General features: G+C 37.4%; 1 protein-coding gene across 2 annotated transcripts in view; it reads left to right on the top strand.

The window, feature by feature from the left end:
* Window positions 1-13,660, top strand: part of MED17 (mediator complex subunit 17) — a 29,807-nt gene extending 16,147 nt beyond the window's left edge. For both annotated transcript variants that reach the window (XM_072611339.1, XM_072611338.1), the window contains exons 8-12: window positions 609-793; window positions 3,710-3,847; window positions 7,672-7,789; window positions 12,053-12,212; window positions 13,165-13,660. In XM_072611339.1, the coding sequence (XP_072467440.1) occupies window positions 609-793; window positions 3,710-3,847; window positions 7,672-7,789; window positions 12,053-12,212; window positions 13,165-13,373 (810 nt within the window). In that variant the 3' untranslated portion in view covers window positions 13,374-13,660. The remainder of the gene's footprint in view (window positions 1-608; window positions 794-3,709; window positions 3,848-7,671; window positions 7,790-12,052; window positions 12,213-13,164) is intronic.
* The last annotated feature ends 1,117 nt before the right edge of the window (window positions 13,661-14,777 follow it).

Genomic DNA, 14,777 nt, shown 5'->3' with positions numbered 1-14,777 from the left:
ATATATATATATTTTACTTGGGATAGAGTCAGTCACATCTAGTCAGAGATTAGTATGGACTGCTCCCTTTTTTACCATACCTTTCATTACTTTGGCCAAATTATTTGATTATCAGTTTAGATACAGTAAAAAGAGGCAGGCTGGAGACTCAAACTACTTGCTTATCAGTTGTGTATTTCTCATTTTTCAAAGTTGTTGAAGTCTTCTCTCTCTCTCTCTCTAGCAGAAAATAAAGAGGATCGCTACTTTATACAAACCCACATTGTACATGACTTTTTACTTGTTAACATATATCTTGGTTCCAGTGTGGATTGCATCTGTATGTTCAGTTAGAATGCTATAGTGGAAAGAGTGCTTAATACATAATCAGAAGTCCTGGATTTAAGTTCTGGCTTTGCACTTTATTAGCTTTGTTATTGGATAAGTCACTTAATGTCTCTGAATTTCAGTTTCCTCATTTGTAAAATTGGGATTGACTGGTACTATTTAATTCATGGAATTGTGTTTTTCATAGGCTGTAACAGTGTGTACATTGCCAGCTTTTAATCATTGGGTGAATTGAGTGCACATTAAATAACTTAACATTTGAATTGGCTTTTTTGTTCCAGTTTCACAAGCAGACCTTGAGTTCTACAACGATGCCACATCCAGCTAGTGCACCTTTTGGCCACAAGAGAATGAGATTGTCTGGACCTCAAGCTTTTGATAAGAATGAAATCAACTCTTTACAATCCAATGAAGGACTTCTGGAGAAAATCATTAAGCAAGCAAAGCATATTTTTCTCAGGAGCAGGTACTTTTTTCTTTCAAGTCATGATCATCTTGCTTTTCTGTGCGAGTGTAGTATATTTATAGTTTAGACATAACTTATCAGCTCCTTGGATTTCCTTTGTCAGTTATTCCACATAATTTCACCTTTTGGTATACTTTATATCTCAAGGAGAGAAGGAAGTAAGCTGGAGTGGATGGTTCACTTTGATAACACTTGGCTCATCTAACCCTAAATGCGATCTGGTTCTTGTTTTGCAAACCAGTTTAAAAACTAAGACAGTGCCCTCCATGGGAATTACTTCTGTGGTCCACAGTATTCTGCTTCTGACCATGATAATGAGGGACATGTGGGAAGACACAGTTGTCCTTCCCAGTGTTAGCCCTTACAGATTTGAAGTTTATCCATAGCCATTGGAGAGCCTTTATTCATGAATTTCTGTTTTGTAGCTGTTGGTACTTTCAGCCTTTTCCATCTTGTAGGGGAAGTAAATGGCCATAAACTGATTACCCATTCACACTGAGCAGTTATTAGTACTTTCTTTTATCAGTCATTAATTTATCTTGTTCACCTTTCAAAGGGTTTTTTCATTTGGTTCTCAACCTTTTCATGCTAAAGAATCCTAATTTTAGTTCATTCCATAGTAGCCCTATGCCCTTCAGTCATCGTAGTTGCCTTCCTCTGAATTTTATAATTTCTATTATGTCTTTAGTGAGATGGGCTGACTTCTGATCTTCCACTATTTTAGGCATAGTTGTGTTGTGGTTTTGCATAAGGGAAGTAACGTTTTCTGTTTTGCTTTCAGTACTTTTCCTGATAATGACTTATCATTTTCTTTTCCATTTTGTCCAAAGTACACATTGCACTAAGGTCTTAGATAAGAAGTTGTCTGCCATGCTCTGAATGCCCTTCTTCCCCACAGAAAATTCAGAATCTCCAGCTTGCTTCAATGTCCATCTCAAATTCTATATTCTTAATCCCTCTGGTTGTTAGCTTCCCACTCTTCCCTGAAGTTACTTTGCTTGTACTCTTTATGTTTACTTGATTTTTGTACCTATAGTTTCCTTTTAGTAGAACCTAAGCCTTCTGAGGGAAAAGACTGTTTCCTTATTTCTTCATCTCCACTATGCCTTTCACATAATAGGGACTACTGAAGGCTTGTTGAATTGAAACTGACATTCTTTGTTCTGCAGCTGGTCTGGCAGCTAAATGAAGAGGGTACATGAAGGACTTAGCATTTATGTACTTATTAATGTGAAGCCTTAAGAAAAGCTTTACAAGCTCTTGGTTGCACCTGACTATGAAATGAGTAGGTTAGGAGTGATGATCATTTGCACCATTTAAATTCTTGAAGGATATAGTGCTTTGGAAAGAGAGGTCTTGATTCTTATAGTTTTTGTGTAATCTTAAGGGTATTGGAAGAAGCAAGATTTTCACATGTGAGAACCACATCAGAAACAAGAGTAAAGGATACAAGACTAAAGCAGAAGTATTGTAAGCAAATGAGCCCTATCACCTTTTACCTTGTTTCCACACCCCTGTAGCTGTACTGTACTCAGGTCCCCTTACCTGCTCTTCTTTGTCCTTTCTGATTTCTGCCCTTAGCTCCATTAAAAGTGCTAGTTAGGATCAGGCAAATCATGAGCAGAGTTCTTTTAGTTGTTGTTTTTACTGGACCCAGTTGATTAATATTTTTAGACAGCTTAGTGGTTGAGTGCCTGGGTCCTTTTCTAGTCATGTTGGCTATCTTGGAATGTCAGAGGGCATGGCTAAAATTGAATCAATCATCTTCCTCTAAAACCACTTCTCTTCCTGAGTCCCCAGTGTCTCAGTGGCACTATTTTTGTCCTGATTGAGACTCATAACCTCTTCTTGATTGTCTTCAACTTTTCTCTTTCATTTCACTCATTTGGGAAAGTCAGCAAGACTGTGATTCTTTTTTCATAACTAGTCCTGGTCCATTCCCTTATAACTAGTCTGCCTTCATACTAGTTCAGATCTTTACTGCCTTCTGATTCATTCATTTTGATAGCTTTCTAACAGGTCTCCATCTTCAATCTCTTTTGCTCTTCTAATCTAATTTGCATATTATTGTCAGATTAATATACCTAAAGCACTCCTTTGATCATGTCACTCAAATGATCAAAACTCTCCCATAGCCGCTGTTACTCACTAAGTAATTCTAGGTTCCATAGTCTGGCATTCAAAGCCCTCCTGATTTAGTCCAAACCTACTTTCCCAGCTTTATCTCACACTTATGTGCTCTGCTCTGGCAAGACTAGAAATCTGTACTCTACTGTCCTTTCTCATCTCTTCAACTTTGCTGAGGTTATTCCCTATATCTTAGATAGTCTCTTTTCCCATCTCTGTTTACAAATAACCTAGCCATTTTTGAAGGCCCTTCTCAAATATAGACACTTTCTTCATGAAGGCTTTCCTAATTCTGCCAAACTGCAAGTGATGACTCTCTAATCCAAGTGCATAGCACTTTGTACTCCTTTTTTTGTATTTTTTATATTCTATTATATATTAGATTTGTCACCACTACCTAATTTTAAGTCCTTTGATTACAAGGACTGGTTATTTGTCTTTGTATTCTCCCAATGTCTAACACACTGTGTTATTTCTAGTAGGCACTTAAGTGTTCGTTGAATGAGTTACTACACATGAAGCTTTTAAAATCTCTAGCTCTAACTTATTTTGAACAGAGTGAGTAACAACAGTGTTCCTGTAATCATTTAAGAAACATTTTTGGAATATGTGATGATTCTATTACAATGAAGAAAAAATTCCTCAAAATTGAATCTTGCTTTGCTCTAAACATGTCTATGTTCTGATTGTTGTTATTTGAAACAACAAAATAAAACCATTCTTGAGATATAAATCAGTTACGTATTTGAGGTGATGATTTTTAAAATTTTAAAATCTTTTCTTTAAAAGAACTGCACAAACTATTGACACCTTGGCAAGTCGGATTGAAGATCCTCAGATACAAGCTCATTGGTCAAACATAAATGATGTTTATGAATCCAGTGTGAAAGTTTTAATAACATCTCAAGGCTATGAACAGATATGCAAGTATGTATCATATGTTAATATTTTATATCAATTTATTAAATTGTTTTTATATGTTGATATGACTTGGTGAATGGGTACCATCATTTTAGTTTTTTTATCTATTAGAAGGGTTTGGCTTTAGGCAAATTAAGACTTAGCACTGCTTAAGTTATGTGGTAAAGGTTAGAGTGTTTCCAAGAACTGAGAGCGAGATGGGCTGGTCTAAATAACCACATTTCTTCGTTTTAAAAAGTTTTATTGATGCTTTTTAGGTGCTTTTTTTTCCATCTTGAGTCATTCTCCCTTAGGTTCCCTTTCTCCTGTGAACATTGAACCTTGCTTTATAACAAAGTAAAATAGTTAAACAGACTAATTTCCACAGTGACTGGGCACAATTGCAAATACAGCATTTTACACCTGTAATCCTCTGCCATTCTAACAATAGAAAGGAAATATGCTTTACCTTCTCTCCTCTGGAGTGGATTGGTTTTTACAGTTAATCTGGAATTAGCTGTTTATTAATGCTGCTTTCATTTACATTATTAGAGTCATTGTGTGTATATTCCCCTTTCTTCACTTTTTATCCATTTATACAATGTTTCTTTGGATGCTTCATAGTCATTATTTCTTATGGTACAGGAGTGTTCCATTATATTCATGTCAGTTTGTTAAACTCTTCCCAGTCGTTAGGAACTCCTTTTGTTTGCAGTTTTTTGCTGTTAGAAAAAGTGCTACTATGGACTGACTATCTATCTGTCTATCTATCTATCTATTTATCTATCTATCTGTCATCACCCTTCTTTTGGTATGTAACTCTCTAAAGGTATATAAGCTATAGTGGTAATTTTTGGATCAAAGTACATGACTTTGGACTTTTCTCATATAATTCCAAATTCTTTTCCAGAACAATTGTAGAAATTCATAGATTTCACCAACAGTATATTAATGTACCTATGTTTCCACAGTCTCTCCAGCATGGTTTTTATTTTTTGATCATTATTCAGAGAGAGAGTCAGAACTGACCTTACTTAGAGCTAGGAAGATTTAGGGTTCATGTCCCCCCATTGATACATCTTGGCTTTGTGAGACCCTAGGCTAATCATTTTAACTGTTCCCCTGACTCTACTCTTAATTCGCTGAAGTCTGGCTTCAAACCTCATTATTTAATTGAAACTGCTGTTTCTAAAGTTGCTTCTTGATGTCTTAATTGTCAGATCTAATGGCCTTTTTCAATTCTTATCTTTCTTGATTGCTCTGTAACCCTTGAAACTATCAGTCAACCTCTGCTGGATACTTTCTTTGCTCTAAGGTTCAAGATGTCACTCTTGGTTAGCCTACCTTTCTTTCCACTTCTCAGTTTCCTTTGTTGTCTCTTCATTCAGGTTGAGCACACTAACCAGGGATGTCCCCCGGTGCTCTATTTTGGGCTATATTCTCCTATACTATTTTGCTTGGTGATCTCATCAACTTTCAGGGATTTAGCTCTCAGTCTGATGATTCTCAGATCTACTTATCCAGACCTATCCTCCCTGCTGACCTCCAGTCGCTCATCTTCAACTGCCTATTGCACATCTGAAACTAAATGTCCTGCATATCTTAGACTAAACATGTCCAAACTTCATCAGACTTCCTCCCTTCCTAACTTGCCTATTACTACTAAGGACACCACCATTCTCTCAGTCATTCAGCATCATAACCTAAGTGTCATTCTTGACTCCTCACTCTCACCCCTCATCCATTCTGTTACCAAAGCCTAAAACTTCTATTGTTATAACATCCCTGTATGTCTTTTTTCCTTTCCTGACACTGTTAGCATCCTGGTGTAGATTCTTATCACCTCAATCTTGGACTACTGCAATAGCCTTGTAGTTGACTATTGAAATTGCCTCCTGAGTGGAGAAGGGGCTGGAGTGGTAATAACTTGCTAATTGGTCTCTCTGCCTCAAGTCTTCCCACTTCAGTCCGGTTCATCTTTGACTTTTCTGTCAAAATGATCTTCCAGGTCTGACCATGTCACTGCCCTTTCCCCATTCAGTACACCCTAGTGACTCCTTATTACCTTCAGGATCAAATATAAAATTCTCTCATTGACTTTTAAAGCCCTTTATAACCTGGCCTCTTTCTTCCATTCCAGTCTTCTTACACTTTAACTCCCTTCTATAATGCAGTTGACACTAACCTCATTTCCAGACTCAAACATTTTATTTTTTTTTAAACTTTATTTTTTTCTCCAATTACACGTAAAAACAATTTTAACATTCTTTTTTCAAACTTTGAGTTCCAAATTCTCTCCTTCCCTTTCTTTCTCGCCTCCCCATTGAAAAGAAAAGCATTTATTTTCCCCTTATGGACCAAGCCTTAAACCCAAATCACTCTAGTCAAATCACTGGCCAACACTAGATCCCAGATCAAGCCCCATTTGGTCATTGTTTGGGCCCTGATTGACTCAGAGTGAATGTCAAAAGAAATTGTTTCTGTTTTGGCCAGAAACCCTGAGGTTCCCTTTCCAGACTGATTTTTTTTTTTTGACTGAGTGAAAGAGGCCATTCTCTGCATTATTTCTTACCTAGCCTCAGTCAAACTGAGACCTGTTAAAGACTTAGCTTATAAAGGCCAGAGTCTCCCACTGTGTCCAGGGCTATCTTCAGTTATCTTGATCTGTAGCTTACCACTGGACTCAGATGGCTCCAGACGAGAAAGTGAAGCTGGTGACTTTGCACAGCCTAACCTCATTTAAATCCAATTTGCTGCATATCATGGCATCACCTCCCTGATGTCATGGTCCTCTTTGAGAATGAAGAACAAACAACAGTAATTTCACATAGATCATACATGTGTAGTCATGCAAAACACATTTCCATAAAAATAAAACAGAAAAAAAATGAAGACTTTACTTTTTCAGTGCATCAGTCATCTTCCTAAGTCTGAGAGCTGTAGAACAGTGGTTTGTATTAGCATAGGACATTTCTTCACCCGAGATTCCCTAGATCAGTGAAATTACAGGGCTGGACCAAAATAGGATGACTGCAAGATTTGAAACCTCAAAGTTGTTTTAATTTATGTTATTCTGTTACTAGTGAATTGGAGCATTTTTTCAAAAGAGTGGTAATAGTTTGCATTTTGGGGAACTGTCTATCCCTTGACTAGTGAGTCTGTAGTACACACAGTTAGACTTGCCTGGAAAAAGTAGATTCATCTACTGGATAAAATTCGCCCAGAAAGCATTTCAGTTGTTGAGAAATGAAGTCAACTAATTGATAAATTGCTAGTATTTTAAATTCACTTGATTTAGAGTATTTTAAAATTATAATTTCATATAATCCTTTTATTCCTCATCTCAATAATTTATTCCAAATGTTATCTTATTTTAAAATGCTCTCTCCTAATCCAAAACTAAAGGAGTAAATGCCAGCTATTGCAGACTAGGAATAAAACACCATTTATTCTTTATTTTTATGCATTTATTGATTCAAATTTTACAAGAATGGAGTTTTAGAACTTTAGATTTTGTAATTCATGTCATTTTGTGATTTAATGTCTTACACGACAGATGAGGAACATCCAGAAAAAGATGATATACCACATCATTTTCATTGAACATATTACATATATCTATAATTCCACATTCACAAAGGAGGCCAAAATTCTATTTGATTTGTCCTAAATTATAACTTAGTCTGTTATATTAGTCATTTAAGAAATACTGATTTTTAAATGCTTTGATAATTCAAATTTAATACAAGCAAAGCTTGTAAAGTTTTTCTTTGTGTGTTTTTTGTTATTAAAAAATTGTGTATATCTTAGGTTTGAATGTTTCTTATTTGTGTGGTATCTCTTTTATAAAGGTCCATTCAGCTGCAATTGAATATTGGAGTTGAACAGATTAGAGTTGTGCACAGAGATGGAAGAGTAATTATGTTGTCCCATCAGGAACAAGAGTTACAAGATTTTCTTCTGTCTCAGGTACTGTCCAGTTAAGGTAGCTTTTTTTTTTTTTTTTTTTGAAACTCAGACACCCACCTACATTGTTGGATTTCGTTTCTCTTTTATATGTTTCATAGATTAGTTGATTATAACTATCAGAATTAGAATTTAAGATGCAGCAGATAGTTTTGAATTGCAGATAATTAATTCAAATTTCACATTATAATAAGCAGATATTTACTAGACATCTGTTGTTTGCTGAGCATTCTTCTAGGCACTTAGAGTTAAATTTTAGATAAGACACTATGCTTGCCATAATGAAACTTGTAGTCTAGAGAGAGGGATAATACAGATGGGGATAGTAGGCTCTATAACATAGTAAATGCATTTAGAGAGCTACAAAGTCTCTGGGAGGTCAGAGTGGGGAGAGTGTTACCAACCAGAGGAATTAAGGAAAGCTTTCTAGAGGATATAGTTTTTGAGTTGGGTTTTAATGAATGGACAGACAGTGCAAAAAATAAAGGAAGAGGAGGAAGAACATTCTCATCGTAAGGAATGGCCTAATCACAGGTGCAGACTTAGGTGTGCATGTTTGGAAAGCAGAACATCATTGAGTTTGGGAGGCAGAAGGGAGCTGTTGAAGATTTTTGAGCAGTGATGTAACTGGATCTATATTTTAGAGATTAATTTGGTAGTGGCATGAAAGATGGCTTGGAGTGGGGGGAAAGTGGGAAGACCTGTAAGGTTATTGTTGTGCAGGGGTCCTAAACTTTGTTATTCAATCATTTAAGTCACGTATGACTGTGTTCCAACTTGAAGTTTTCTTGGAAAAGATAATGGAGTGGTTTGCGATTTCCTTCTCCAGCTTTTACAGATGGGGAAACTGAGGCAAACAGGGTTAAGTGATTTGTTAGGGTCACACAGCTAGTGTCTGAGAGGCCAGATTTGAACTCAGGAAGAGGATCTTCCTTAATCCTAAACTAGGGTAGTAATGGGAAGAGAGAGGAATAGAAGACAGAAATTTAATAGATCTGGGACAGACATGATTTAGTTGCTGATAGGATATAAGAGTTTGAGGCAAAGGGACCAATTATGAAGGCCTGTGAACCTGGGAAATGTGGTCAGTGGTGATACCAGAGAGAGAAGTAGAGAAATCAGGAGGAACAGTTTTGGTGAAAAGATGATGGGATTAGTTTTCTATTTATCTCTTTCAACCTTGGTCGATATAGTTTGAGGTAATCTACAAGGAGTTGTCTACAAGGACAACTAGGCAGTTGGAGATGATGGTTTGGAGCTAAAAACCTAGTTGTTTAGGGCTGGACATGTAGGTTTGGAAATCATCTATGTAGAGGTGGTAGTTAAATTAGTCAAGTGAATAAAGGGAGAAGAGAGGAGGGCAAAGGAAAGCTCTTAGAGAACAAACATTGGGAAATGAAGAAGGTGATGAGACATGAAGGGTGGCTAAAGAGCCTGGATAGTATGGAGTTTCTGAAACTGAAGGAAGAGAAAATAAGAGCATTATAAGAGTCTGAGGCCTCAAGAAAGATGAAGATTGAGAGAAGAAGCATTCAGTATGGTGGTTTGAAGGTTATTTGTAATCCCAGAAAGAGCAGTTTCAGGAAACAGGTGGGACGATAAGTTCAGTTGTACAGGATTGAGGAGAGAACAGGAAACCAACTATTTGAAGAAATTTGGTGGTAAATGATGAGTAAGGGGGATTAGAACTGTAGCTGGATGGGATAAAATGGTCTGTGGAAGTTGCTTTTAAGATTGGGGGACCTGTGCATGTTTATAGGCAGATGGGAAGGAGCCAGTGGCAAGGCAAAGATTGCAGATGCATGAGAAGGAGGGCATGATTGTTAGAAGACTTCATTAAGGCTGCAGGATCATAATTGGAAGGAATGCACAACAGGAGGGGAGTGAGAGTGATAATACTGGGAACGTTTGTGAGTGGGAGAGAAAACTCCCCTCTGAGAGTCTTGACTTTGCCAGTGAAGTGCAAGACCAGGTCATGTGCTCTCTGAATGGTGGATGGAGGTGAACTGGTGATGAGAGAAAAGAAGGAAAAATAGCTTGTTTTTGTTGTGAGGAATGAAATGATAACTCATTAATAATGCTTTAAGATTTACAAAGTGCTTTCCCCACGCAGTCTGGCAATCTCTATTGGATAGATGAGAAAACTGAGGTTTAGAAATGTTCCTTTTGAGGAAAATCAGTGGAGACACTCAGCAGTGTTATGTAAGTAAAATCAAGGAAATACACATATTTCAGATGAAAGTTAACTTCTTAAATGTGGTAATAGAAAAGGTATAGTTTTAACATGAGAATAGGTTTCCAGTAGAGCACCACACATGCATTTATTATTAAATTATCTTAGGAGATATTAAATCTCATTTTCTTGCAGAATTTATGTTTAAAGTGTTAGGAGAACAGGTTGGGCAGAGTCTACTTCCAGGTTGTTTCTTTGCAAACTTAAAACTCATTCCAGCCAATTTACTCCTATGAATGGCAGTCTTAGAATTATAAAATCTTAGTGCTGGAAGCTCAGAGATCATCTATCTAGTTTAACCCCTACCTGAAAGCAGGTATCCTGTCTGTAATAACTTCAATGGACAGTCATACATCTTCCTCTGGGCTATGACCTTCATAGTTATAGACTACATATGAAATACCATTATATTAGCTAATTTTCTGGAAACTCTCAAGTTGAATTTAGTCCTTTAATAAAAATTACATGTGATGCTTTTCAGCCAGTCATGTTTCTTTCTTTAGATTTAATGATTTTCCTACTACACATTTATAACTTGATAATTGATCCTGGAGTTTGATAAAGTGAGTTTCTGTTCAAGATATAGAATAGGTTCTAAGAATGGCAAATGCTTTTTATTTTTTGAAGTTTCAGGAGTGGACTCTTCATATTGTAGGGATTATGAATCATTGCTATACATTTGTGGAATGGTAGAGTAAGTGAAGAAACTCACTTAGTTTTGACGTTCTCGGTGAAAGACAAGGCTAGTTTATCTGCCATCAGTGTATGGGGTGCGAGTGGAGTACTTTTTAAAGACTTTTCATTTTAGGGTTGGAAAAAGGAAATAAAAGATTATTTAAGAGAGAGATTTAAAGATAGTTGTCAAATATATGGAGCCTCAGAAAAAAAACAACCGGATTTTTTTATATATAGCATCTATTCAGTCCAGTAAACATGCCTACTATATGCCAGGCGCTGTGCTTATAAGCACTGGGGTTACAATTAAGCAGAAAGACAGGCCCTACCCTCAAGGAGCTCATGATTTAATGGAGGGAGGAGGGATGTATCGCCTAGGCAGTATTCACAGCACCCACGGTGAGTATGAATGTACCGGCGTAGTTCTGAATCGCAAAGTATAACAGACTCTCCATGTAGAAGGCAGAAGAAAAACATTTATTTCAGACTCCAGAAAGCTGAATCCATCATAGTACCCAAGAAGGCAATACACATTAGCCCTGCAGGGGGCAAAGCCATTCCCAAGTCTTCCCCCTGCCAGGCCTCCCACAGACCAGCTCCCTTAAACAGATCACAAACAAGCTCTTTCACTGAAGATGGTTACTGCCTGCTCTTTCCCAGCTCTGATTAATCTGATTAACTTCCTCTAAGCTCTTCTCTAGCTCCACCTCTTCCTGCTACACCCATTCAGCAAGCTCTTCCCACCCTCATGTGACTCGTGCTTCCATGTGATTTAAGCAGGTCACATGGGCCTGTTAATGGATGGGAAAGATCTTCAAATTAAGCAAAAAATACATTAAAAATAAGGGGGGAAGGGCAATCAGGTGGTACCTGGTTCAGGGGCATCTTATTCTGATGAGCTGAAACGCAGCAAAGCAGCAGTCACAGAGTAAAGTGAGCAGAAGTCCAGTTTCTGCCCTCTGTAGTGGAAGGCACTGAGAGGAGGCTGGCTTTAGCGGTGCCATGATGAGGTTTGATGCCCCGGGAGATGCATCTCACTCAGGGGAGTTGCCCAGGCAGAGCACCACTTGCAGCGGGGAGTGAAGAATGATATATAATGTCATCATTGTTTTGCTCACTGAATTTACTTGTTCAGTGGTTATCACATGCAGGTGCTTTATATTTGTCCTCATCATTGCTCATCTTCAATTTGAGATTCCCAGAAACAAGGGCCTTTTATGTGGATTCCCAAGAACAGCCTTTTGTTTTAGCTTGCTTTGTGTGATGCCTAGCAAATAAGTGATTTTTCAAAGCCAAAAGTAAAATAAACATTAATTCCAATGACTACTCTCTTCCTCCTCTCCTCTTCTCCCCTATAGATGTCCCAGCATCAGGTGCATGCAGTTCAGCAACTGGCCAAGGTGATGGGATGGCAGGTCCTTAGTTTCAGTAATCACGCAGGACTTGGCCCAGTGGAGAGCATCGGCAACGCGTCAGCCATAACTGTGGCGTCACCAAGTGGTGACTACGCTATTTCAGGTAATGATCGTAATAGGTAACATTAGGGAAAAGTCTAACTTTATGTTGCTGAACATTTCTTAAATATTGCTATATTTCTCTAGCCACCTAGTGTTTACTTTGAAAATGATGATAAGATTAATAACATGTCTTTCAAGACAGCCATACAATGTTTCAGCCTACTCTGTCTTTTAAATTCCCTGTGTTCTTTAGGAGGGATTATATTAAATATAATCAGTATTGTCTCTTCCCTGCAGTGGTGGCTGTTTCTAAGGCTGAATGTTTGACTTTAAAGTTTGTGTTGGCGGATACGTGCAGAGGAATACTGGTTCCAATCCTGTGACTAAAAAAGGAATACATTGCTTACTTCCTAGGGCCTTTTTAACTTCACAGTGATCATTTCCAGTTTCTGCATTAGTGGTATGAGAGATTATCAAAATGCTGGTCATTGTTTGGGTTTTCCCCACCAGCTAACATTAGGATATGTGCCCATTAATTTTTTTTCATTTAATTCTTTGGTGATAAGAATTTTTAAATGCCTGCTTGTTCTCTGAATATAGAGTGAAACCTCATTAAGGCTTCCAGACACTTAAAAACCACTCTAAGAGCATGCATTTGGTTATATAACTACAAATGACTTTACTTTATATAGTAAAGCCAGACCTCTTTAGCTATGCTTTTGCCTTTACAATTTTGAAGAAAGTGTATTCACTAACATTAATTCTTTCAATTAACTTATAATTATTTCTTTGACATTTTGTACAGCAATTCCATATTTTTTAGATTGTTACTATGAATTTTTTTTAGTTAGAGGCTTGTTAAAAATATATAGAAAATCTAACTTTTATTGGCCCTTTGTTATTGTATACTTTATATAGGACTTAACTAGAAACACTACTGCGTGTCATCATGTGTATAATACAGAAAGTGTTGCTGCTGCTGATATTCTCATACCCATTGTTTATTTCCGCAGTTCGTAATGGCCCTGAGAGTGGCAGCAAAGTCATGGTACAATTTCCCCGAAGTCAGTGCAAGGACCTCCCCAAAAGTGATGTGCTGCAGGATTGGAAATGGAACCATCTCCGTGGACCATTCAAGGAAGTTCAGTGGAATAAGATGGAAGGCCGAAACTTTGTGTATAAAATGGAGTTGCTTATGTCTGCACTCACCCCTTGTTCATAGTGTGGCTTTTTCTAGAATATTATTTTCTGCTTGGGTTTATAACTTTGACTACAAGCTAATGAAAGGAAGTCTCCACATGAAACATTGTTTTTAAAATAAAATAATTGGTGAATTTTTCACAGCATTTTAAAGTTGAAAAACACTTCATAAGTATACTTTGAAATGCACAATATGTTCATAAAGAGCTTGTGACATTGGTGGTATTTTTTTAACATAATTTTTTTTAAGGAGTACAAAGTGGTTCCTTTTTAAAAAAAAATCTAATTAAAAATATAATTGGGACTTTTGATATGCCTTTTTCCCCTCCTAAACTCATCTTAATCTTTGCTTTGTATCAAATACAGAGTTACAACATCTGCCTTAGTGGCCTCAAGGGCTTTCTCAGGTCCAGCGAAGCTCTCCTCTCACCTGACTGGCTTTGCTTAGGTGAGCATGGTCTAGAAAACTAAAGAAAAAGAGCCTTAAATATAAATTGCTTTATTTCTTTAAAATGATTGTACAGTTAAAAAGCTTATTGTGACTCAGCTTTGTTATAAGGATTAAGTTCTATGGAAATTCATAAGTGTCTGTTGTGTGTGGAAAAACCACTGCCATCTAGATAAGGAGGGAAAGCCAAGGGCCACTGTGGTATCTACTGGTGAACCTGCTGCTCTCCCAAGTGCCCCATTCACCCCTGTACAGCTTGAGAATCTCAGGGGAAATGTCAGGAGGGAGCAGCTATGTGGTCTGTGAGGAGAGATGGGCAGGGTGGTAACAGACAATTTATCCATAAACAAATTTTATAAGGAATCCACTATGTAACTGAGATTATGCAATAGCATTTTACTAACTAGTTATTTATCTGACAGAACTATTGCCCAGAGACTTAAGACTGGCATCTGAGATAGAGGAAACAAAAACTCCTTATGTTAAAAGAAGTTAAAACCTAAAACCTACCACTGCTGCCTTCTCATTGATAGAGGCTAAAGAAATCTCATTAACATTTGTTTTATAGGCAAGATGCTTGTGTTCAATTGATATTTGAGTCAGTCAACAGTCTTCAAAAGGGATACCCCCAGAGTCAGAGGGGATGTCAGAGACCATCGACTGCTACCTTGCCTGTTCCTATGCAGGAATGCCTGCCACAACATACCCCACAAGTGGTTACACCCCCAGTGTTGGCTTAAAGACTTCCAGGGAGGGGGAACCTTTTACCTTTTGAGGAATCATTCTCCTTTTAAATAACTCTTAGAATCATTAGAAAGTTTTTCCTTACATCAGATCTGAATTTGTCACTTTGCAACTTTGTTTTCCATTGCGCATTCTTATTAGGCATGTAATAGTTGTGATCTAATAATCTAGATACGGTGACTAGAAGCCTGGACTTGGAGTCAGGAAGACCTGAATACATATCCTTCCTCAGAT

The sequence above is a fragment of the Notamacropus eugenii genome, chromosome 5 (genome assembly GCF_028372415.1).
Source record: "Notamacropus eugenii isolate mMacEug1 chromosome 5, mMacEug1.pri_v2, whole genome shotgun sequence".
Taxonomy (NCBI): Eukaryota; Metazoa; Chordata; class Mammalia; order Diprotodontia; family Macropodidae; genus Notamacropus; species Notamacropus eugenii.
Note: the sequence above shows the minus strand (reverse complement) of the source record. Positions and strands in the feature narration are given on the sequence as shown.